This window comes from Anomaloglossus baeobatrachus, chromosome 9 (genome assembly GCF_048569485.1).
Source record: "Anomaloglossus baeobatrachus isolate aAnoBae1 chromosome 9, aAnoBae1.hap1, whole genome shotgun sequence".
In the NCBI taxonomy this organism is placed as follows: Eukaryota; Metazoa; Chordata; class Amphibia; order Anura; family Aromobatidae; genus Anomaloglossus; species Anomaloglossus baeobatrachus.
Genome location: NC_134361.1, coordinates 27059630 through 27082422, shown reverse-complemented (window position 1 = coordinate 27082422; position 22793 = coordinate 27059630). Strand labels below are relative to the sequence as shown.

General features: G+C 49.1%; 3 protein-coding genes across 4 annotated transcripts in view; 1 reads left to right on the top strand and 2 right to left on the bottom strand.

Moving 5' to 3' along the window:
- PPP1R10 (protein phosphatase 1 regulatory subunit 10) overlaps positions 1-5115 on the bottom strand; it is a 49665-nt gene extending 44550 nt beyond the window's left edge. Inside the window, exons 1-2 of the mRNA XM_075323414.1 lie at positions 4724-5115; positions 4004-4553 (exon numbers count right to left, since the gene is read on the bottom strand). The gene's annotated coding sequence lies outside the window, so the exon portion shown is untranslated. The remainder of the gene's footprint in view (positions 1-4003; positions 4554-4723) is intronic.
- Positions 5116-5613: 498 nt separating this feature from the next.
- On the top strand, positions 5614-20191 carry MRPS18B (mitochondrial ribosomal protein S18B). The gene is made up of 7 exons (XM_075323415.1): positions 5614-5720; positions 5799-5910; positions 11947-12044; positions 19196-19264; positions 19354-19420; positions 19493-19552; positions 19908-20191. Exons 1-7 carry the CDS (start codon positions 5661-5663, stop codon positions 20108-20110), a joined length of 669 nt encoding a protein of 222 aa, XP_075179530.1. The 5' UTR covers positions 5614-5660; the 3' UTR covers positions 20111-20191.
- Positions 20192-22646: 2455 nt separating this feature from the next.
- Positions 22647-22793, bottom strand: part of DHX16 (DEAH-box helicase 16) — a 58630-nt gene continuing 58483 nt past the window's right edge. The window contains exon 22 of one of the 2 annotated variants that reach the window (XM_075323410.1): positions 22647-22776. The gene's annotated coding sequence lies outside the window, so the exon portion shown is untranslated. The remainder of the gene's footprint in view (positions 22777-22793) is intronic. The other variant, XM_075323411.1, reaches the window with a different exon arrangement.

The following is a 22793-nucleotide window of genomic DNA, read 5'->3' as shown; positions in this document are numbered from 1 at the left end:
AAGCCGGATGTGTGAGAGCGCCCTTAGGCCAAGACGTTAAACATCAGTGATGCAAGTAGCGGCTTTGGGTCTCCGATGTGAGCTCATCAGCCTGATATGTGCAGGTAAGACTATCAGGTTCAGGTCAGGAGACCACGCGGCCGATCCCGAAATCACGGACGGTGTTTCACGGAAGTCCGAATGAGGCCTCAGTCACACACTTTGTTCGACACTTTCTAATAACGCTTCGTACCACTGGTGTCAGCCAAGTGTGTTATTGTAGTACAACTTCAAATGACCAGTGGTAGTGAGCGTCACGTGCACATATATGTGCCTGCTCTAGCATGCACTCATCCTGCCGATCAACAAGAGGTTTATAGGGAATAGGAATAGCATCTCGAATAGATCTATATTTATATTACACACACACGCACAGTCACACCAGGGGAATTCTCTTACCAACACTTGAGCTGGAGTCATCTGAGGGATCATCCGTCTATTCCATTCATTACAATGGTGCAATGATGAAAAACCGTATGAGTTGTCTGTGCTAAAAAGCATTCATACGGCCGCTACGCCACCAAAAGCTCCACGTTACTCACCCAGTGATTCCCAGTTGAGTTTTTGGCAAGATATCCAACGAGTTAAACCTAACCTAACTGTTCTAAAATAGGAAAAATGTATAAAATCGTGAAAAAGTAAACCTGGCTTTGCAAATCGGTCAGCCAAGGCAGAGCGGAAAGGCTCCATCGGCATACTATAGAAAATAATTAAATTAATTAGGATCAATCAGGTATCAAAAATTGTCAGACGCGCAGAAAACAAAACTTATGTAAAACCTAAAGATATACAAGAGAAAAAATAAAAAATATAGAAATGTTCTTTTATAGAAAGGTCGACGAGGCCCCATCCGGTGCAATTCAGAAGACTCAGCAGTGGACGCCAAATGGTTCAGGGCTCCGCTGTATAAAAAGCATGGACGCCCCACAGGTCCGAAGAGCTAACGAAAATGCAACGTACACAAGACAATACATACGAATAGTGATAAATATGTATTATAAACTAAGGCAAAAAAAAAAAAAGGTGACTTGTGCACTACAAAAATCAATCACCAGGGAGCGTCAGTGCGTATACATTATACTGTATATGCACAGACATTTTTGATTAAGGTTGTAGTGAAACACCACAGGAACTTTTTTCCCCCTTACACCTATACACACACAAAAATACATGCATATCATACACACACACACACACTGTATGTATTGTGTGTAGTGTAATATATATATATATTACACTTATATGACACATTAATATATATTACACACAAGACAGACAATATATATTACATGCACACTAATACTTACACACAAATTCACACTAATATTTTGTATTACACACATACAATATACATGCACACTTATATTACACACTAATTGTATTATATTGTGTGTATTACACTAATATATAATTACACATATATTACACACAATATAATACATACACTAATATATTGTATTACACAATACATACACATATCTCTCACACACATTATATATATATATATATATATATATATATATATATATAATGTGTATGTATTGTTATCTCACACACACACACAAATAGATACACTAATATCTATTACACACAATACATAGACACTAATATAAATCTCTATATCGCACTCACACACAATACATACAATAATATATATCACACAATACATACACTAATATCTATTACACAATAATACATACACATATATATATCTCAATCACACAATACATACACTAATATCTATTACACACAATATAATACATACACACTAATATATCTCTATATCACACACACACACTACATACACTAATATACATCACACAATACATACACTCTAATCTCTATTACACACAATATAATACGTACACACTAATACATATATATCTCACACACACACACTACATACACTAATATATATATCACACACAATACATACACACTAATATCTATTACACACAATACATATACACTAATATATTCACATATTACACATACACACTATCACACACAAACATTATATAAAGATTTCACCACTCAAATACACATCTGGAATTCGAGCCGAGCATTTTCAAGCCTGGTTTGCCACTCTTTTTTCCCTACACAAAAATTATGTAACATCTACGGTTTAAGACATACCTTGGATACTCAAGGGTGTAATTTTTTTTTTCTTTTTAAGCTTACAATAAATATATATGAAATCGAAAGGACTTACATTTTCTGAGATATATATAGATATATATATATATATATATATATATATATAATTAGTATAGTTTGTCAAACAAAAAGCTTCTGTATTGGCTACGACAAAATACAATTGCATTAGTAGTAATATAAACAATACGGTAATGAGCATTAGGTGTCAATCATCCGTATGTTCACTGTCAAGATAAACAGTGATTATATATATATATATATATATATATATATATATATATATATATATATATATATATATATATATATATATATATATAGTCATGTGGCAAGTCTGTCATTGCCATAGTGTGTTACTCGTATCTTAAGACCCCACACTTTCAGTCTAGCTTTTTTTCCTCCCCAGCTCTGCTCCTCTATCATTTCTCGCCCGTCTGACTGTTTAGAGGACATTTGTAGAAGAAATGAGGGCGTTCCTATGAGCTGATCCAAAAGGCCAACCCACTGCAGCACAACCCCCATCCACCGGAGCTGAAAACAAAGGAGGAACAGTGGCCATTTTGCAGTTGGAACTTGCTAAAGATTCAAAAACAACAAGCCCAGCAGCCATCTTGGAGAAACAAATCAGAAGCATAAAAAAATATATATATATATATAAAAAATACAATGAAAAATTCATTAGGATACAAAAAAATTTAAACTACAAGATAAATATATAAAATTCTATTAGTTGATACAAAATTGCCAATTTTCCTGCAAATAGATCTACAACCATGTACATATACATTTATAAAAACGATATTCAGGGCTAAGATGAAATGTGTGTAATACTCGAGACGTAATGCAGTTATGAAACGCCAAGCATGCCTAAAACGTACAGAAAAATGACGATTAACTACATAGTTCTGCCCCCCACGGCCTAAGTCACAGTCATTAGTCTCACATCCCTACCCCTCCAGCCCAGTCTTAATGCCTGTAGAATAGATATGAGGGTTGGCAATCTTTATTGCTAGATTGCATGCAATTCTCTTAGGAAATTTTTCCCGGCTGCTATAGACGGAAGGGAAAGAAAAAAAAATTATAATTGCAACCCACTGCTGTGTAAATATCAATTCCTCGAGGACATTGAAATAATAGGGATGTAGACTGAACAAAAGCCGGAAAATAAGCAGCACGTATCCGCAGATTTCACAGCCTACGGTCCATTTTGTTAGGTCGTTCTTTTACGTCTTTCTGCCTGGTCGGGGGGGGTAAATCTTTAGAAAATCTGCCATCCTTACGTCTCTCCCTGCAATCTTTATGTACAGATTGCTCATGGATCTTTCAGGTTTTGTCATCCAGGGGTGTAATCGTCTATTATCTGCCTCCCTCATCCGTATTTATAACATAATCGAGGGGTCTCCCACACAGAGATGAACTATCACTCCCATCATCTCTAGTGTGGGAGCTCATTTACAAAACCCCCTATATATTGCGGCTCATAATCGGCCGCTTATCCACCCTCTAAAAAGGCTATTACGTCTTCTATCATAATGTGAACAAGGCATGCCAAAATTATAGGTCAGAGTTGGGAAAAAAAAAAAATGTAAGTATTTCTCTGCAGCTTTAGTCTTGCCTCAAGGATTCAGACTGTGCCATAAATATTCATTCTGTGATGATCATTTTCTGTACAACGCTACAGAACAAGTTGGTGCTATGTTAATACTGCATTGGGAAGCTTTTAAAGATTAAAAGATCTTTTTGAGGGATTAAAAAAAAAAGAAAAATAATTTTTTTCCAAAATTTGGTTGGAAAAGGTAACACTTACTATCCAAAACTTTCCTCCTGTGCTTCGTACGCAGATAAAAAAGGCTAAAAACAAAAATAAGGGGGGGGGGGTAAAGAAGGGATCCTTATAAAGAAGGCTATGTGCCTCTGATTTACGACCACATGGAAAAAGCTGTGGCGGCCATTTTTAGGAAGGGCGTTATCAATTCACCAGGTTGGAAAGCATCCAATATCTTTCGTTTTTTTGCTGTAGATTCTCTCCGAGCGGTGACTAGCATTTATTACCAGTGTTACTATAAACTATACCGCCCTATGGTGAATTATGTGAAGGATTTCATTATATTTGTTTGTTTTATCTTTTTTTTTTTGTTTTTTTTTTAATAAAAATGGCACAAGCTGGTGCGGAAAGGATCGAGAAAAAATGGCTTAGAAGTCGTACGAAGAGGCTTCCTGGAGTAATTTTGATCTTCAGACTCCTCCAATAGAAAAAAAATAGTGAGGGGAAATGGGTAGAAGCTTCTGGATATTAATCTTTTAACTATCGTCCATAATCATGGCAGATGAGGTAAACCCAAAATATTCGTGTAGACCTGTGAAGGAGAAAAAAAAGAGAATAGAAAAAAAATTAAGTATGAGGTAAATAAGTAACAAATATAAAACAGCATGTAATGGCGACTGGAACAAACAAGGTCACGAAATGGCGGCTGAGGGGGGAGGGGAAATCACCACAAAAGAGACACCGTTTCTAGAACCTACATACCTGACGACGAAGTCTGGAATGGCGGGTCCGTGACGCAGTCGCATTTATATAGGCTCGTGACGTCAGCAGAGGGGCGGAGAAAGCCGTCGCCGAAATAAGGTACGCGATTGGCTCAAAGAGGCAGGCAGATTTTAGGGATCGGTTAGAGACTGATGACGTTGAACGGCTAACCAATGACGAGCCGTTTAACCGTTAAGGCATGTCCGTGTGACTCCGCCCACGGGCTGCGGCTCGATGCTATAATGGGCTTTATGCGCCTTTCACACGGGGACAACCGACTACATGTATTTCCTTCTCCCCCTTTATACCGCCATAGTTGTGTATTGCTGGCGGTTAACTGAGGAAACGCGGTGCTACAGCTTCCACTAGGGAGATGATGTAATGGCGTCGACGCCCTTTTTTGTGGTGACTGACATAATCACTAGAGCGCGAAGTGTCGCCATTGTGGCGTCTCCTTTAGTCGCCATTTTGGTTGAGCCATTCCCTATTCGTAGAAAGGATAGTCTTCGGAAAGATGGCGTATGTCTTCTCCCTAAACATATAAAAACCGTTGACTGAGACAATCGCTAGAGCGCGAGGTGTCTTCATTATAGAATCTCCTCTAGACGCCATTTTGAATAAGCCATTCCCTGTACGTAGAAAAGGGTAGTCTTCGCAAAGATGGCGCCTTAGTAGATAAAAACCATATTCCTTCCATAAGCGTTAATAAAAGTACATAGTATGGAGTTATAAATAGTATAGTTAATATTATATTATAATTAATATATGAATTATATTAATTCATAATAATGAATAGTTATTTAAAAGAGAACTTGGATATAGCAGACAAACGTTAGCAATACTGAAGGCGTTTGTTAATGTCAATAAAGTTTTTGATAAAAAAAAAATGCTGGTTGGCAGATGTCCTTGCGTTCTGTTTAGGCCTTCCCTCACCAAGATGGCGGCCTCCTTAGTCAGGATGTGTGTGACCAGCGTGAGAGGGGTCCTGCGGAGCCGGGTAATTAGCTCGTGGGTTAGAATTAGAGGGGGTATAATGAGTGATGAGGGGCTGTAACCTGCTGTGTCCTTCCTGCAGACCCCGCTCCCGGCACTGCCCCCCGGGGTCCGCTCCCTGTGCAGCCCCCCGGAGGAGTTTAATCTGGAGTCTCGTTATAAGGAGCATCCCTGGGAATATCTGAGCAGTGAAGGTAAAAAAAAAAAGGACTCAACCTCCCCCTCCCTTCCAGCCTGCTATTGCTCTCTGTTATCAGCCTCATCTACTGCCTCTACGGATTTGATCCCCAAGACCTCCCCTCTGTGCAATCCTCTCTATATCCTGACAACCTAGGGGGGCTCTATGGGGGTTGTCAGCGCCTGGGACAAGTATTTCAAGTATTTTGTGCCCCCCTCCGATCCCTGTGGGTCTGACCCCTCTTTTTCCCCCAGAGATATATATCTATGAGCCCTTACACTCGACCTAGTTGGGGGTTAGAAATGGTCTTTAAAAGCCCAAAATGTATCATTGTAACGCGTTGGCGAGATTTAATTCGCAGAGCGCAGCGGTGCAGATGAGTTTGTCTTTGGCTGCTGCGCTCTGCATAGGCAGATAATGAATCGATGAAGCTCAGTTTATTGTACTCACAGCATTGTTATTTCTCAGTCCCCCTCCACGCTTCACCATTAGGACATGCTGGGAGTTGTAGTATTTTTTCTTTGTCGCTCCATTGGGAGACCCAGACAATTGGGTGTATAGCTTCTGCCTCCGGAGGCCACACAAAGTATTACACTTAAAAGTGTAAAGCCCCTCCCCTTCTGCCTATACACCCCCCGTGCACACGGGCTCCTCAGTTTTTATGCTTTGTGCGAAGGAGGCTGACATCCACGCATAGCTCCACATCTTAGTCAGCAGCAGCTGCTGACTATGTCGGATGGAAGAAAAGAGGGCCCATAACAGGGCCCCCGGCATGCTCCCTTCTCACCCCACTCTGGTCGGCGGTGCTGTTAAGGTTGAGGTACCCATTGCGGGTACATAGGCAGGAGCCACATGCTGTTTTCCTTCCCCATCCCTTAATGGGCTCTGGGTGAAGTGGGATCCTAATCGGTCTCAAGGCACTGGGACCGCGCTCCCTCCGCAGCCCCTGGGGAATCTGCTGGACAGGAGCCGGGTATCGTCAGGGACAAGGCCCTGCTACTGTGAGGTACTCTGTGTCCCCGTGGGGACCGCGCATGGAGCGCTTGTGCCATATACACTGCAGCACTGCTGGGTGTGTTAGTGCGCCGGGGACTACCGCGCCGGCCGCGCTTATAACTTTAGTCCCCGGCTTTTGCGGCCTAGTATCGCATATTCCCGCCCCCAGGCCTGTCAGTCAGGGGAAGGGCGGGACGCTGCACAGGACGTCAGCGCTGAGGGCTGGAGCATACTTTGTATCCTCCTCCCCCCTCATTCAGCACAGTGGGGCTCCAGATTCCCGCACTTTCTTAGCAGATCAGGATTCTGATCCTGAGACCGCTCTCAACCTGGATACACCTGATGGTGACGCCATAGTGAATGACCTTATAGCAACCATCAATCAGGTGTTGGATATTTCTCCACCAGCTCCTACAATTGAGGAGTCAGCTTCTCAGCAGGAGAAATTCCGTTTCAGATCTCCCAAGCGTCCATTGAGTATGTTTCTGGACCACTCTGACTTCAGAGAGGCAGTCCAGAAACACCGAGCTTGTCCAGATAAGCGTTTTTCCAAGCGCCTTAAGGACACACGTTATCCCTTCCCCCCTGACGTTGTCAAGGGCTGGGCTCAGTGTCCTAAGGTGGATCCTCCTGTCTCCAGACTGGCGGCTAGATCCATAGTTGCAGTGGAAGATGGGGCTTCACTCAAAGATGCCACTGACAGACAGATGGAGCTCTGGTTGAAATCCATCTATGAAGCTATCGGCGCGTCTTTTGCTCCAGCATTCGCAGCCGTCTGGGCACTCCAAGCTATCTCAGCTTGTCATGCGCAGATTAATGCAGTCACACGTACATCTGCTCCGCAAGTGGTGTCCTTAACCTCTCAGGCGTCGGCGTTTGCGTCCTACGCCATTAATGCTGTCCTGGACTCTACGAGCCGTACGGCGGTAGCATCCGCCAATTCGGTGGCAGTCCGCAGGGCCATGTGGCTACGTGAATGGAAGGCAGACTCCGCTTCCAAAAAGTTCTTAACCGGTTTGCCATTTTCTGGCGACCGCCTGTTTGGTGAGCGATTGGATGAAATCATTAAACAATCCAAGGGAAAGGACTCATCCTTACCCCAGTCCAAACCAAACAGACCTCAACCACGGAAGGTACAATCGAGGTTTCGGTCCTTTCGGCCCGCGGGAAGGTCTCAGTTCTCCTCGTCCAAAAGGCCTCAAAAGGATCAGAGGAACTCCGATTCATGGCGGTCTAAGTCACGTCCTAAAAAGACCGCCGGAGGAACCGCTCCCAAGGCGGCCTCCTCATGACTTTCGGCCTCCTCACACCGCATCCTCGGTCGGTGGCAGGCTCTCCCGCTTTTGCGACGCCTGGCTGCCACAGGTAAAAGACCGATGGGTGAGAGACATTCTATCCCACGGTTACAGGATAGAGTTCAGCTCTCGTCCTCCGACTCGATTTTTCAGAACATCTCCGCCCCCCGAGAGAGCCGATGCTCTTCTTCAGGCGGTGGGCACTCTGAAGGCAGAAGGAGTGGTGGTCCCTGTTCCTCTTCAGCAACAGGGTCACGGTTTTTACTCCAACTTGTTTGTGGTACCGAAAAAGGACGGGTCCTTCCGTCCTGTTCTGGACCTAAAACTGCTCAACAAACACGTAAAAACCAGGCGGTTCCGGATGGAATCGCTCCGCTCCGTCATCGCCTCAATGTCCCAAGGAGACTTCCTGGCATCAATCGACATCAAAGATGCTTATCTCCACGTACCGATTGCACCAGAGCATCAGCGCTTCCTGCGTTTCGCCATAGAGGACGAACACCTTCAGTTCGTGGCACTGCCTTTCGGCCTGGCGACAGCCCCACGGGTCTTCACCAAGGTCATGGCAGCAGTGGTAGCAATCCTACACTCTCAGGGTCACTCAGTGATACCTTACTTAGACGATCTGCTGGTCAAGGCACCCTCTCAAGTGGCATGCCAACACAGCCTGAACATTGCTTTGGAGACTCTCCAGAGTTTCGGGTGGATCATCAATTTCCCAAACTCAAATCTGACACCGGCCCAATCACTGACATACCTTGGCATGGAGTTTCATACTCTCTCAGCGATAGTGAAGCTTCCGCTGGACAAACAGCGTTCACTACAGACAGGGGTGCAATCTCTCCTTCAAGGCCAGTCACACCCCCTGAGGTGCCTCATGCACTTCCTAGGGAAGATGGTAGCAGCAATGGAGGCAGTTCCTTTTGCGCAGTTTCATCTGCGTCCACTTCAATGGGACATTCTCCGCAAATGGGACAGGAAGTCGACGTCCCTCGACAGGAACGTCTCCCTTTCACGGGCAGCCAAGGCTTCCCTTCAGTGGTGGCTTCTCCCCACTTCTCTGTCGAAGGGGAAATCCTTCCTTCCCCCATCATGGGCTGTGGTCACGACGGACGCGAGCCTGTCAGGGTGGGGAGCGGTCTTTCTCCACCACAGGGCTCAGGGAACCTGGACTCCGACAGAGTCCTCCCTTCAGATCAATGTTCTGGAGATAAGGGCAGTGTATCTTGCCCTAAAGGCGTTCCAGCCGTGGCTGGAAGGCAAGCAGATCCGAATTCAGTCGGACAACTCCACAGCGGTGGCATACATCAACCACCAAGGGGGAACACGCAGTCGGCAAGCCTTCCAGGAAGTCCGGCGGATTCTGATGTGGGTGGAAGCCACGGCCTCCACCATATCCGCAGTTCACATCCCGGGCGTAGAAAACTGGGAAGCAGACTTTCTCAGTCGCCAGGGCATGGACGCAGGGGAATGGTCCCTTCACCCGGACGTGTTTCAGGAGATCTGTTGCCGCTGGGGGATGCCGGACGTCGACCTAATGGCGTCCCGGCACAACAACAAGGTCCCAACATTCATGGCACGGTCTCAAGATCACAGAGCTCTGGCGGCAGACGCCTTAGTTCAGGATTGGTCGCAGTTTCAACTCCCTTATGTGTTTCCTCCTCTGGCACTGTTGCCCAGAGTGTTACGCAAGATCAGGTCCGACTGCCGCCGCACCATCCTCGTCGCTCCAGACTGGCCGAGGAGGTCGTGGTACCCGGATCTGTGGCATCTCACGGTGGGCCAACCGTGGGCACTACCAGACCGACCAGACTTGCTGTCTCAAGGGCCGTTTTTCCATCTGAATTCTGCGGCCCTCAACCTGACTGTGTGGCCATTGAGTCCTGGATCCTAGCGTCTTCAGGGTTATCTCAAGAGGTCATTGCCACTATGAGACAGGCTAGGAAACCAACGTCCGCCAAGATCTACCACAGGACGTGGAGGATATTCCTGTCGTGGTGCTCTGATCAGGGTTTTTCTCCCTGGCCATTTGCCTTGCCCACTTTTCTTTCCTTCCTTCAATCCGGATTGGAAAAAGGGTTGTCGCTCGGCTCTCTTAAGGGACAAGTCTCAGCGCTCTCTGTGTTTTTTCAGAAGCGCCTGGCCAGACTTCCACAGGTACGCACGTTCCTGCAGGGGGTTTGTCACATAGTCCCTCCTTACAAGCGGCCGTTAGAACCCTGGGATCTGAACAGGGTGCTGATGGCTCTTCAGAAACCACCTTTCGAGCCAATGAAGGATATTTCTCTCTCACGCCTTTCGCAGAAGGTGGTCTTCCTAGTAGCAGTCACATCACTTCGGAGAGTGTCTGAGCTAGCAGCGCTGTCATGCAAGGCTCCTTTCCTGGTGTTTCACCAGGACAAGGTGGTTCTGCGTCCGGTTCCGGAATTTCTCCCTAAGGTGGTATCCCCCTTTCATCTCAATCAGGATATCTCCTTACCCTCTTTTTGTCCTCATCCAGTTCACCAGTGTGAAAAGGATTTGCACTTGTTAGATCTGGTGAGAGCACTCAGACTCTACATTTCTCGTACGGCGCCCCTGCGCCGCTCGGATGCACTCTTTGTCCTTGTCGCTGGCCAGCGTAAAGGGTCACAAGCTTCCAAATCAACCCTGGCTCGGTGGATCAAGGAACCAATTCTCGAAGCTTACCGATCTTCTGGGCTTCCGGTTCCCTCAGGGCTGAAAGCCCATTCTACCAGAGCCGTGGGTGCGTCCTGGGCATTGCGGCACCAGGCTACGGCTCAGCAGGTGTGTCAGGCGGCTACCTGGTCGAGCCTGCACACTTTCACGAAACACTATCAGGTGCATACCTATGCTTCGGCGGATGCCAGCCTAGGTAGACGAGTCCTTCAGGCGGCGGTTGCCCACCTGTAGGAAAGGGCCGTTTTACGGCTCTATTACGAGGTATTATTTTACCCACCCAGGGACTGCTTTTGGACGTCCCAATTGTCTGGGTCTCCCAATGGAGCGACAAAGAAGGGAATTTTGTTTACTTACCGTAAATTCCTTTTCTTCTAGCTCCAATTGGGAGACCCAGCACCCGCCCCTGTTCCCTTCGGGCTGTTGTTCTTTGTGTACACATGTTGTTCATGTTGAATGGTTTCAGTTTTCCGAAATTCCTTCGGATTGAATTTACTTTAAACTAATTTATAACTTTTCCTCCTTCTTGCTTTTGCACCAAAACTGAGGAGCCCGTGATGCACGGGGGGTGTATAGGCAGAAGGGGAGGGGTTACACTTTTTTAAGTGTAATACTTTGTGTGGCCTCCGGAGGCAGAAGCTATACACCCAATTGTCTGGGTCTCCCAATTGGAGCTAGAAGAAAAGGAATTTACGGTAAGTAAACAAAATTCCCTTCTTTTCCATTATGTGCTGTTTAATTCAACTAAAATAGTCATCCAGCCCCCAAGAATACAAACATGTACTATAAATAATAGGTATGATGGTTTCAATATACCAGACCCCACAATCCTTTGGTCCCAGGTCCTGACCTCTCTTCTGGGGCTGCAGAGGACGTAGTCAGATGGCCTATTAAAAAGCCAGGCCCTTTCTCTGTGTGGACATCAACAATGACACTATGGAAGGTGCCGAGACAGGAAATCCTCTCCAGTGTCGTGCACAAGCTAGGAAGGAGCGGGCATCGGGACTAACGAAATAACAGGAAGGCGATTGACGGACGTGTGGCCATGGCTTTGTGTTTTATCACTTTCCTCTGCTGTCTAGAGTACCTGGAGCGTTATGGACAGCGAACAGTCTGGACTGGGTACAGAAGAAATCACAAAGGACCAATCCCACCGCAGAAAACCCGGAAGACCTGCATTGTGAGTCATTGGGGTGGGCTTGTAATAATTAGTGATGAGCGGGCATTACCGTGCTTGGTACTGGTAACTAGTGATGAGCGGGCACTACCATGCTCGGGTGCTCAGTACTCGTAACTAGTGATGAGCGGGCACTACCATGCTCGGGTGCTCAGTACTCGTAACTAGTGATGAGCGGGCACTACCATGCTCGGGTGCTCGGTACTGGTAACTAGTGATGAGTGGGCACTACCATGCTCGGGTGCTCAGTACTCGTAACTAGTGATGAGCGAGCACTACCATGCTCGGGTGCTCGGTACTCGTAACTAGTGATGAGCGGGCACTACCATGCTCGGGTGCTCAGTACTCGTAACTAGTGATGAGCGAGCACTACCATGCTCGGGTGCTCAGTACTCGTAACTAGTGATGAGCGGGCACTACCGTGCTCTGGTGCTCTGTACAGTACTCGTAACTAGTGATGAGCGAGCACTACTATGCTCGGGTGCTCGGTACTCGTAACTAGTGATGAGCGGGCACTACCATGCTCGGGTGCTCAGTACTCGTAACTAGTGATGAGCGGGCACTACCATGCTCGGGTGCTCAGTACTGGTAACTAGTGATGAGTGGGCACTACCATGCTCGGGTGCTCGGTACTCGTAACTAGTGATGAGCGAGCACTACCATGCTCGGGTGCTCGGTACTCGTAACTAGTGATGAGCGGGCACTACCATGCTCGGGTGCTCATTGTAACCAGCAGGTTGGACGCACGGATGGGCTCAACTTGTGTAAACAGTATAATAGAAGTCAACAGGGAACCAGAGCATTTCTTTGTCGCTCCATTGGGAGACCCAGACAATTGGGTGTATAGCTTCTGCCTCCGGAGGCCACACAAAGTATTACACTTTAAAAAGTGTAACCCCTCCCCTCTGCCTATACACCCTCCCGTGCATCACGGGCTCCTCAGTTTTATGCTTTGTGTGGAAGGAGGCACACATCCACTCATGCATTCCCATTTTAGTCAGCAGCAGCTGCTGATTTTATCGGATGGAAGAAAAGAGGGCCCCCACAGGGCCCCCGGCATGCTCCCTTCTCACCGCACTACGTCGGCGGTGCTGTTAAGGTTGAGGTACCCATTGCGGGTACAGAGGCTGGAGCCACATGCCGTTTTCCTTCACCATCCCTTAGAGGCTCTGGGAGAAGTGGGATCCTAACCGGTCATCCATTCACTGGGACCGGGCTCCCTCCGCAGCCCCTGTGGGAATCTGCCGGACAGGAGTCTATGTATCTTCAGGGACAGGGCCCTGCATCTAAAGGTACTGTGTGTCCCCATGGGGACGGTGCATGGAGCGCTTGTTTCACAGACGCTGCAGCAGCTGCTGGTTTGTGAAGACCGGGACTTCCGCGCCGACCGCGCCTGTTTGTCGGCCGCGGTATTAAATTTAGTCCCCGGCTTCATTGCGGCCTAGTACCATAACTCCCGCCCCCGGGCCTGCCAGTCAGGGGTAAGGGCGGGACGGTCGACCTGACGTCGGCAGTGAGGGCTGGAGCATACTTTAGGTTTCCTCCCCCCCCTCACTGATCACTGTGGGGCCCCAGATTCCCGCACTTTACTAGTCGCCGCCCACGGCTCCCTTCTCCCCTGAGAGCTCCGGCAGCCATTTTTACACACATTCTGCCGGTGGAGGATTTCAGGAACGAGCTCTGCAGCTCTGGGAGACCTAAAGCAGGGAATCTGGTGGACACACACCGCTTTGGGCGGTCGGTTAGCCACACCGGTCACCCGGTGCTGGTCCCCCTAGGGTGCCGGAGTGTATATATATATATTTGTATATATTTTCTCTGTTCGGCCGGGTTGTTTTGCTTTTGGCTATATACCCTCAGTGATCACTCTCCTAGGAGACAATAGCATGTCGTCCACAGGGAGCAAGGGCACTAAGGCAAAGGGTTTTTTTGCAACCTGTACCTCTTGTGGGGCTATGTTACCTGCGGGTTCCACCTACCCTCACTGTGAGCAATGCTCGACCCCTGTTGCACTTGCTCAGCCGGAGCCTCGGTCACTAGTGGGCCCCTCGGCTCAGGCAGACCCTCCTGCTTCCCCTGTCCAGGCGGCAGGGACAGAGTTTGCAGTTTTTGCTGAGAAACTCTCTGAGTCGCTTTCACAATCCATGGCTCAGTCTATGAACAAATGGTCTGCCAGGCTACTAGAAGCCTTGCAGTCCAGACCGGTCCTTACACAGGCCCCGGGCACTGTCGGATCATCGCCTCCAGGCCCCTCTCGGTCTGCGCCGCAGCGTGCTCCCGGGGTGGCCCCTAGGTCTCACGTGGAGGACTCCGGCACGGACCACAGTCCCAGACCGGCTAAGCGGGCTCGCTGGGAATCTTCCCCGACTTCCTCACGCTGCTCGGGGTCTCAGCTTGAGGACTCTCTGGAAGATGAGGCGGACGTCGCAGCTCAGGGCTCTGACCCTGACGTTGCTCTCAATCTTGATACACTTGAAGGGGACGCCATAGTAAATGACCTTATAGTGTCCATCAACCAGGTGCTAGATCTTTCTCCCCCAACTCCACCTATAGAGGAGTCGGCTTCGCAGCAGGAGAAACACCAGTTTAGGTTTCCCAAACGTACACGGAGTGCGTTTTTCGATCACTCTAACTTCAGAGATGCTGTCCAGAAGCACAGAGCATTTCCGGACAAGCGCCTTACTAAGCGCCTTAATGACACACGTTACCCCTTCCCCTCTGACGTAGTTAAGGGTTGGGCTCAATGTCCCAGGTGGATCCTCCAGTCTCTAGACTGGCGGCCAGATCTGTAGTATCAGTTGCAGACGGCTCATCGCTCAAGGATGCCACGGACAGGCAGATTGAGCTCCTGGTGAAATCCATCTATGAAGCCACAGGCGCGTCTTTTGCCCCGGCCTTTGCAGCCGTGTGGGCACTCCAAGCTATCTCAGCTTGTCTGTCTGAGATTAATGCGGTCACACGTACCTCTGCTCCGCAAGTTGCGTCTTTGACTTCTCAGGCGTCGGCTTTTTCGTCCTACGCCATGAACGCCGTCCTGGACTCTGCTAGCCGTACAGCGGTAGCATCCGCTAATTCGGTGGCAGTCCGCAGGGCCATGTGGCTACGCGAATGGAAGGCAGACTCTGCTTCCAAGAAGTTCTTGACCGGTTTGCCGTTTTCTGGCGACCGATTGTTTGGCGAACGATTGGATGAAATTATTAAGGAATCCAAGGGAAAGGACTCGTCCTTACCCCAGTCCAAACCGAAGAGACCTCAGCAACGGAAAATACAACAGAGTTTTCGGTCCTTTCGGCCCTCAGCCAAGTCCCAATCCTCCTCGTCCAACAGGCCAGAGAAGGGCCAGAGGAACTCTTATGCGTGGCGGTCTAAGTCACGCCCCCAAAAAACCGCCGGAGGCAATGCCTCCAAGGCGGCATCCTCATGACTTTCGGCCTCCCCGAACCGCATCCTCGGTCGGTGGCAGGCTCTCCCGCTTTTGCGACGCCTGGTGGCCACATGTCCAAGACCGATGGGTGAGAGACATTCTGTCTCACGGTTACAGGATAGAGTTCAGCTCTCGTCCTCCGACTCGTTTCTTCAGAACATCTCCGCCCCCATCTCGGGCCGGAGCACTTTTTCAGGCTGTGGGCGTTCTGAAGTCAGAAGGAGTGGTGATTCCCGTTCCCCCTCAGGAACATGGTCACGGCTTCTACTCCAACTTGTTCGTGGTGCCAAAGAAAGACGGATCATTCCGTCCCGTTCTGGACCTCAAATTGCTCAACAGGCATGTGAGCACCAGAAGGTTTCGGATGGAATCTCTCCGCTCGGTCATCGCTTCGATGTCACAAGGAGACTTCCTAGCATCGATCGACATCAAGGATGCTTATCTCCATGCGCCGATCGCACCCGAGCATCAACGCTTCCTGCATTTCGCCATCGGGGACGAACACCTTCAGTTCGTGGCACTGCCTTTCGGCCTGGCGACAGCCCCACGGGTCTTCACAAGGTCATGGCATCCGTTGTGGCGATCCTACACTCTCAGGGCCACTCGGTGATCCCTTACTTAGACGATCTCCTAGTCAGGGCTCCCTCCCGGGTGGCGTGTCAACACAGCCTTACCGTCGCCCTGGCGACTCTCCAGCAGTTCGGGTGGATCATCAACTTCCCAAAGTCCAAGTTGACACCGACCCAATCACTGACTTACCTCGGGATGGAGTTTCATACTCACTCAGCGGTAGTCAAGCTACCGCTGGACAAACAGCTTTCGCTGCAGGCAGGGGTGCAATCTCTTCTTCGGGGTCAGTCACACCCCTTGAGGCGCCTCATGCACTTCCTGGGGAAGATGGTGGCAGCAATGGAGGCAGTGCCCTTCGCGCAGTTCCAGCTGCGCCCACTCCAATGGGACATTCTCCGCAAATGGGACAGGAGGTCGACGTCTCTCTTTCCCTTACAGCCAAAACCTCTCTTCAGTGGTGGCTTCTTCCCACTTCTCTATCGCAGGGAAAATCCTTCCTACCCCCATCCTGGGCTGTGGTCACGATGGACGCGAGCCTGTCAGGGTGGGGGGCGGTTTTTCTCCACCACAGGGCTCAGGCAACCTGGACTCCGATAGAGTCTTCCCTTCAGATCAATGTTCTGGAGATGAGGGCAGTGTATCTAGCCCTAAAGGCGTTTCATCGGTGGCTGGAGGGCAGGCAGATCCGCATACAGTCGGACAACGCCACGGCGGTCGCGTACATCAACCACCAGGGCGGCACGCGCAGCCGTCAAGCCTTCCAGGAACTCCGGCGGATTCTGCTGTGGGCGGAGGCCACAGCCTCCACCACCTCCGCAGTTCACATCCCGGGCATAGAAAACTGGGAAGCAGACTTTCTCAGTCGTCAGGGCATGGATGCGGGGGAATGGTCTCTTCACCCAGACGTGTTTCGAGAGATCGGTCGCCGCTGGGGAACGCCGGACGTCGATCTCATGGCGTCACGGCACAATAACAAGGTCCCGGCCTTCATGGCACGGTCTCAAGATCACAGAGCTCTGGCGGCGGACGCGTTAGTTCAGGATTGGTCGCAGTTTCGACTCCCTTATGTGCTTCCTCCTCTGGCGATGTTGCCCAGAGTGTTACGCAAGATCAGATCCGACTGTCGTCGCGCCTTCTCGTCGCTCCAGACTGGCCGAGGCGGTCGTGGTACCCGGATCTGTGGCATTTCACGGTGGGTCAGCCGTGGGCGCTTCCAGACCGCACAGACCTGCTGTCACAAGGGCCGTTTTTCCATCTGAATTCTGCGGCCCTCAACCTGACTGTGTGGCCATTGAGTCCTGGCTCCTAGCGTCTTCAGGGCTGTCTCAGGATGTCATTGCCACTATGAGACAGGCCAGGAAACCAACGTCCGCCAAGATCTATTACAGGTCGTGGCGGATCTTCTTGTCCTGGTGCTCTGATAAGGGTTTACTCCCTGGCCTTTTGCCTTACCCATTTTTCTTTCATTCCTTCAATCCGGAATGGACAAGGGTTTGTCACTCGGCTCTCTCAAGGGACAAGTATAGGCGCTCTCAGTATTTTTTCAAAAGCGCCTGGCAAGGCTTCCGCAGGTCCGCACGTTCCTGCAGGGAGTTTGCCACATAGTTCCACCCTACAAGCGTCCGCTGGAACCCTGGGACCTTAACAGGGTGTTAAGGGCTACGGCTCAGCAGGTGTGTCAGGCAGCTACCTGGTCTAGTCTGCACACCTTCACAAAACACTATCAAGTGCATACCTATGCTTCGGCAGATGCCAGTCTAGGTAGGCGAGTCCTTCAGGCGGCAGTTGCCCACCTGTAGGAAGGGGTCGTTTTTCGGCTCTCTGTTATTGAGGTATTCTTTTACCCACCCAGGGATTGCTTTTGGACGTCCCAATTGTCTGGGTCTCCCAATGGAGCGACAAAGAAGAAGGGAATTTTGTTTACTTACCGTAAATTCCTTTTCTTCTAGCTCCTATTGGGAGACCCAGCACCCGCCCCTGTTCCCTTCGGGCTGTTGTTCTTTTGTGTACACATGTTGTTCATGTTGAATTGTTCTTTTGGTTCATGGTCTTCAGTTCTCCGAACATCCTTCGGATTGAAATTACCTTAGACCAATTTATAAGTTTCCTCCTTCCTGCTTTTGCACCAAAACTGAGGAGCCCGTGATCCACGGGAGGGTGTATAGGCAGAGGGGAGGGGTTACACTTTTTAAAGTGTAATACTTTGTGTGGCCTCCGGAGGCAGAAGCTATACACCCAATTGTCTGGGTCTCCCAATAGGAGCTAGAAGAAAAGGAATTTACGGTAAGTAAACAAAATTCCCTTCTTTTCTGAAAGAGACAGAAAAATGCGAGTTACCCATTGACTTCCATTATACTCTGTACTGGCGTTGCGCCAATTTGAGCTTCCAACTGCTAGTTACCAGTACTGAGCACCCGAGCATGGTAGTGCCCACTCATCACTAGTTAAAAGTACTGAGCACCCGAGCATGGTAGTGCCCGCTCATCACTAGTTACCAGTACTGAGCACCCGAGCATGGTAGTGCCCGCTCATCACTAGTTACCAGTACTGAGCACCCGAGCATGGTAGTGCTCGCTCATCACTAGTTACCAGTACTGAGCACCCGAGCATGGTAGTGCCCGCTCATCACTAGTTACCAGTACTGAGCACCTGAGCATGGTAGTGCCCGCTCAGCACTAGTTACCAGTACTGAGCACCCGAGCATGGTAGTGCCCGCTCATCACTAGTTACCAGTACAGAGCACCCGAGCATGGTAGTGCCCGCTCATCACTAGTTACCAGTACTGAGCACCCGAGCATGGTAGTGCTCGCTCATCACTATTGATAAGTAAGAAAAAAACACCCCCTGCTGGAGATCTCGCTGTGTGGGGGGCAGCACATTTTAGATGTGGCTGCAATTAGAGGACCTGTCCCTAAAATCAGAGCCGTGGACGCCGGTGGGTAAGAGGTGGCTTTCAGGGCTCCTCCCCAGTGTCCGTGGGTGAATATGTGGGTACTGCCCACACAACTATAGAACCCTGATGAGGAGAGTGCCTGTCAGTGATTACTCTGGTCACTGCGTATATAGATACATGGCCGCTCAGCAGCGCCACTCTTGTTTATAGGTTGTGTCTGGTATTGCAGCTGTCTCAGCCTAGTAACCCTTTAGTATTTTATTACAGAGAGGAGGTAAACTTTGTGGGAATCCCTGCCCCATCTGCCGGGACCAGAACCTTGGTGTGGATTACCGGGTAAGTAACCTCCTATGGGTGCGGTGACCTCTCTGTAACAATGGCGGAGCCTCCCATTCCAGTGATTGACATGTTACTCATTTCCGCAGAACGTAAAGTTACTACAGCAATTCATCTGTCCGCACACGGGAGTCGTGTACGACCCGACCAGAACAGGTTTGTCTTGTATAGCGCGACTCGGGACGTAGGCGGCTGGCTATAGATTTACTGCATGTATTTATCCCCTAGGTGTGTGCATGAAGCAATACAAGCGGCTGGTGAAGGCCATAACTGAAGCGGAGGACCAGGGTGAGATGATTAATGGAGGGTTATAAGAAAAATACTATAGAGACAGCTGCATTTACTTGCAGCATCGGACAATGTGCAGTTGTGACCTGTTACACTCTAAACTGTCAATCATCAGGAATGCACCGCCCTCTGGTAAGCATGGAGGAGGCATCTGTATGTAACAGCAGCCATTAAAGCTTTGTGCCTAGTACTGCTGTTAGCGAAAAGTTATGGCCGCTGAAAGGTGACATGGGAATCGCATGGCTACTATTCGGGGTCTGCAGAGTTTTCATTCCAATCTGCACGACTACTTTAAATAATCTTTTGTGACTATGAAATCGCACATGACAATGTCTCACCCTCTTTTCATCTGCAGGTCTCCTGCCCGTAGTGATACAGAACAAGGATATCACCTACGGAGACTATTCCCGGACGCACAGTGCCGTGGCACAAACGCCTCCCGCCCCGGCCGGCCCGTGGTATTCCTGGTACGAGTGGCAAGAGCCGTCTGCAAACGACGTGGCAAAACTACAGAAACTGTACAAGCCGTACTGGAAGCAGATGAGCGGGGAGCAGTGAGCGGCCGCCGGCTAGGATATATAAAAATAATCACACACATACTGTATGTAATGACGAATAAAGCGCAATATCTTGTAGTGATGTAACGTGTAACGGCGCTATACTGCAGACACAATCTAATATATAAAGCGGAGTGTGTGTGTGTATGTACTGTATGTCTGCCAAAGGAATCCGCACCGGCGCATTTACAATCACGAAATTTTGCACAGGCGCTTCATGTGACTAAGGGAACGTCATAGACTATGTTTTGACAGGAAAATTTAACCCCGCGCTTCAGTTACACTCCAAAAAACCTGCCTCCATTAAAGTGAATGGAGCTGGGAGCTAAAGGTTATTAATAGCAGCTGTGATTGGTTGCTATAGAAACAAAATAAACTGTTAGTATAAGAAGCTTATGTGTGAGGTAATAGGATGTCGGTGGAGATACAAATAGAGAGACAGAAAGAGACAGACATAGAGGCAGACTGGGAAAGAGAGAGACAGTCAAAGAGGCAGACAGGGAAAGAGAAAGATAGACGGGGAACGAGAGAGACTGGGAAAGAGGGACAGACAGATACAGAGTCAGACAAAGGCAGACAGGGAACGAGAGACAGACACAGACAGAAAGCTAGACAGAGCGACAGACAGAGACTGGGAGAGAGACAGTTACTATCCCGGGCAACGGTGGGTACTACAGCTAGTGTGTGTATAATGTATGTATATGGAGTTCAGCCCAGAATGGTGGCCAATGGCCGAGGAGCATAACAGGCAAAAATATCCACTTCATTTTGGTTCTCATTTATAGGGTAAAGATGGCAGGAAATCCCTGAGCACTAAGGGCTACTTTGCACATTGCGACATGGCTACTGCGATATCATCGGGGTCAAAACGAAAGTGACGCACATCCTGCACCAGTAACTATGTCGCAACGTGTAAAGCCTAGATGCGCCGATAAATGATCACAAAAGCGTTGTAAATCGGTGATCTGTGTAGCGTCGGACATTTACATAATGTCGCACCAATAGGAGATACGATGTTGTTCCTCGTTCCTGCGGCAGCACACATCGCTGTGTATGAAGCTGCAGGAGCGAGGAACATCTCCTCACCTGCGTCCTGCGGCTCACGCCGGCTATGCGGAAGGAAGGAGGTGGGTGGGATGTTTATCCGCTCATCTCTGCCCCTCCGCTTCTATTGGTCACCTGCTGTGTGATGCCGCACGACCCGCCCCCTTAGGAAAGAGGCGGGTCGCCAGCCAGAGCGAGGTCGCAGGGCAGGTAAGTGCGTGTGAAACTGCCGTAGCGATATTATTCGCTACGGCAGCAATCACAAGATATCGCATCTGCGACGGGGACTATCGCGCTCGGCATCGCTAGCGATGTCGCAACGTGCAAAGTACCCCTAACAGTTGTTTGTCTGGGGGAACGTCCGGTGAATCGCAGAATTTCCCATCAGTAATAGGAAACTGACGGTTACGGGACCTGCAGATAATTAGGATAATCCAGTTTGGAAATCCCCTTTTGACAAGTATAAATACAGAAAGGTAACGTGTGTCTGTGAGGACGCCAGAATAGAGCAGTCATTTATTTATTGTTCATGACTGGGGACAACCTCTTATTAAAAGCTACGGTTCCTCATGAAACAAAAAGCAACACAAACGCCGCCTCTCCAGCAATATGGGCGTGTGTCGTAGTGATGGCACCGATCACCGTGAAGGATTCCGGGTCCTGGTATTGCTTTCAACTGTTATCGTGCACAGATCTGTTACTTATCCTGAATACACCCTCTGCTGCCCAACACGTGCCACACAATCCAGACCGGAGAGACGTTGGAAACACGGACATACGCAGACCTATTGAAATTAATGGGTCTGCGCACACATCCCTGTTTTTTTTTTTTCATGGACGTGTGTCCATGCGCTCCATACGGCGACACGTCCATTTTCTCCGGCATCACTGATGTCACACAGACCACGCACTGATGTCATAAGTGTGACGTACCGGAGAAAACACATGTCTTTGAAATAAAACCATTTTCTATACTCACCTGTCTCCGGCGCTGCTGTCACTTGCTTCTGGGCCCGCTCGTTATGCTCATGAATATTCACTGCACGAGGACCCAGAAGCGGCTGTAGCACCGGAGTCAGGCGAGTATAGAAGTTCTTGCTGTTCATGTGATATCATACATAGCACACGTTGAACGCGCACACACACACACACACACACACCGTGAAAATGTGGATTTTTATCATGGACGTATGAGGGGGGGGGCCTTAAATGAAGCCACCAGCTGACATCAGCCTGCAGCTTAACCCCAGAAGAAAGAGAATGTGAGCAGCGGTCTGAAATCTAACCTGCACGATCGATATCACTCCCAACCATCAGTAGCCGGCACCTCCCTTGGGGGCCTTTAGTCTCGGATGTCCCAAAAGTAGGAGTAGGCGCAGCCATGTGACTGCACGCGCGAGACATTTTAGGCTTTATCCCTTCAAATGGTGTGAACCAGCAATGTGTTATCAATACAAGAGGCCGAAGAAAGTTTTATATCCAAAATGAGAACATTTATATACAGGAGCTGTACAGATATGTGTCACATATAGTCCAGTGATCGGCTGCAGCGGGACCGGGATTCTGACTCTCGGGGCTTCTGACTCTCGGGGCTTCTTCCTGCAAAGAAAAACGGGCTTCTTCCTGCAAAGAAAAACAGA

What these genes read in the sequence shown, in the direction of transcription:
- MRPS18B (XM_075323415.1), top strand. Translation starts at nt 5,661, where the DNA reads ATGGCGGCCTCCTTAGTCAGGATGTGTGTGACCAGCGTGAGAGGGGTC. An exon ending in GGAATATCTGAGCAGTGAAG is followed by an intron (nt 5,911 to 11,946) that starts GTAAAAAAAAAA and finishes TCTGCTGTCTAG; the next exon opens with AGTACCTGGAGCGTTATGGA. An exon ending in GTACGACCCGACCAGAACAG is followed by an intron (nt 19,421 to 19,492) that starts GTTTGTCTTGTA and finishes TTTATCCCCTAG; the next exon opens with GTGTGTGCATGAAGCAATAC.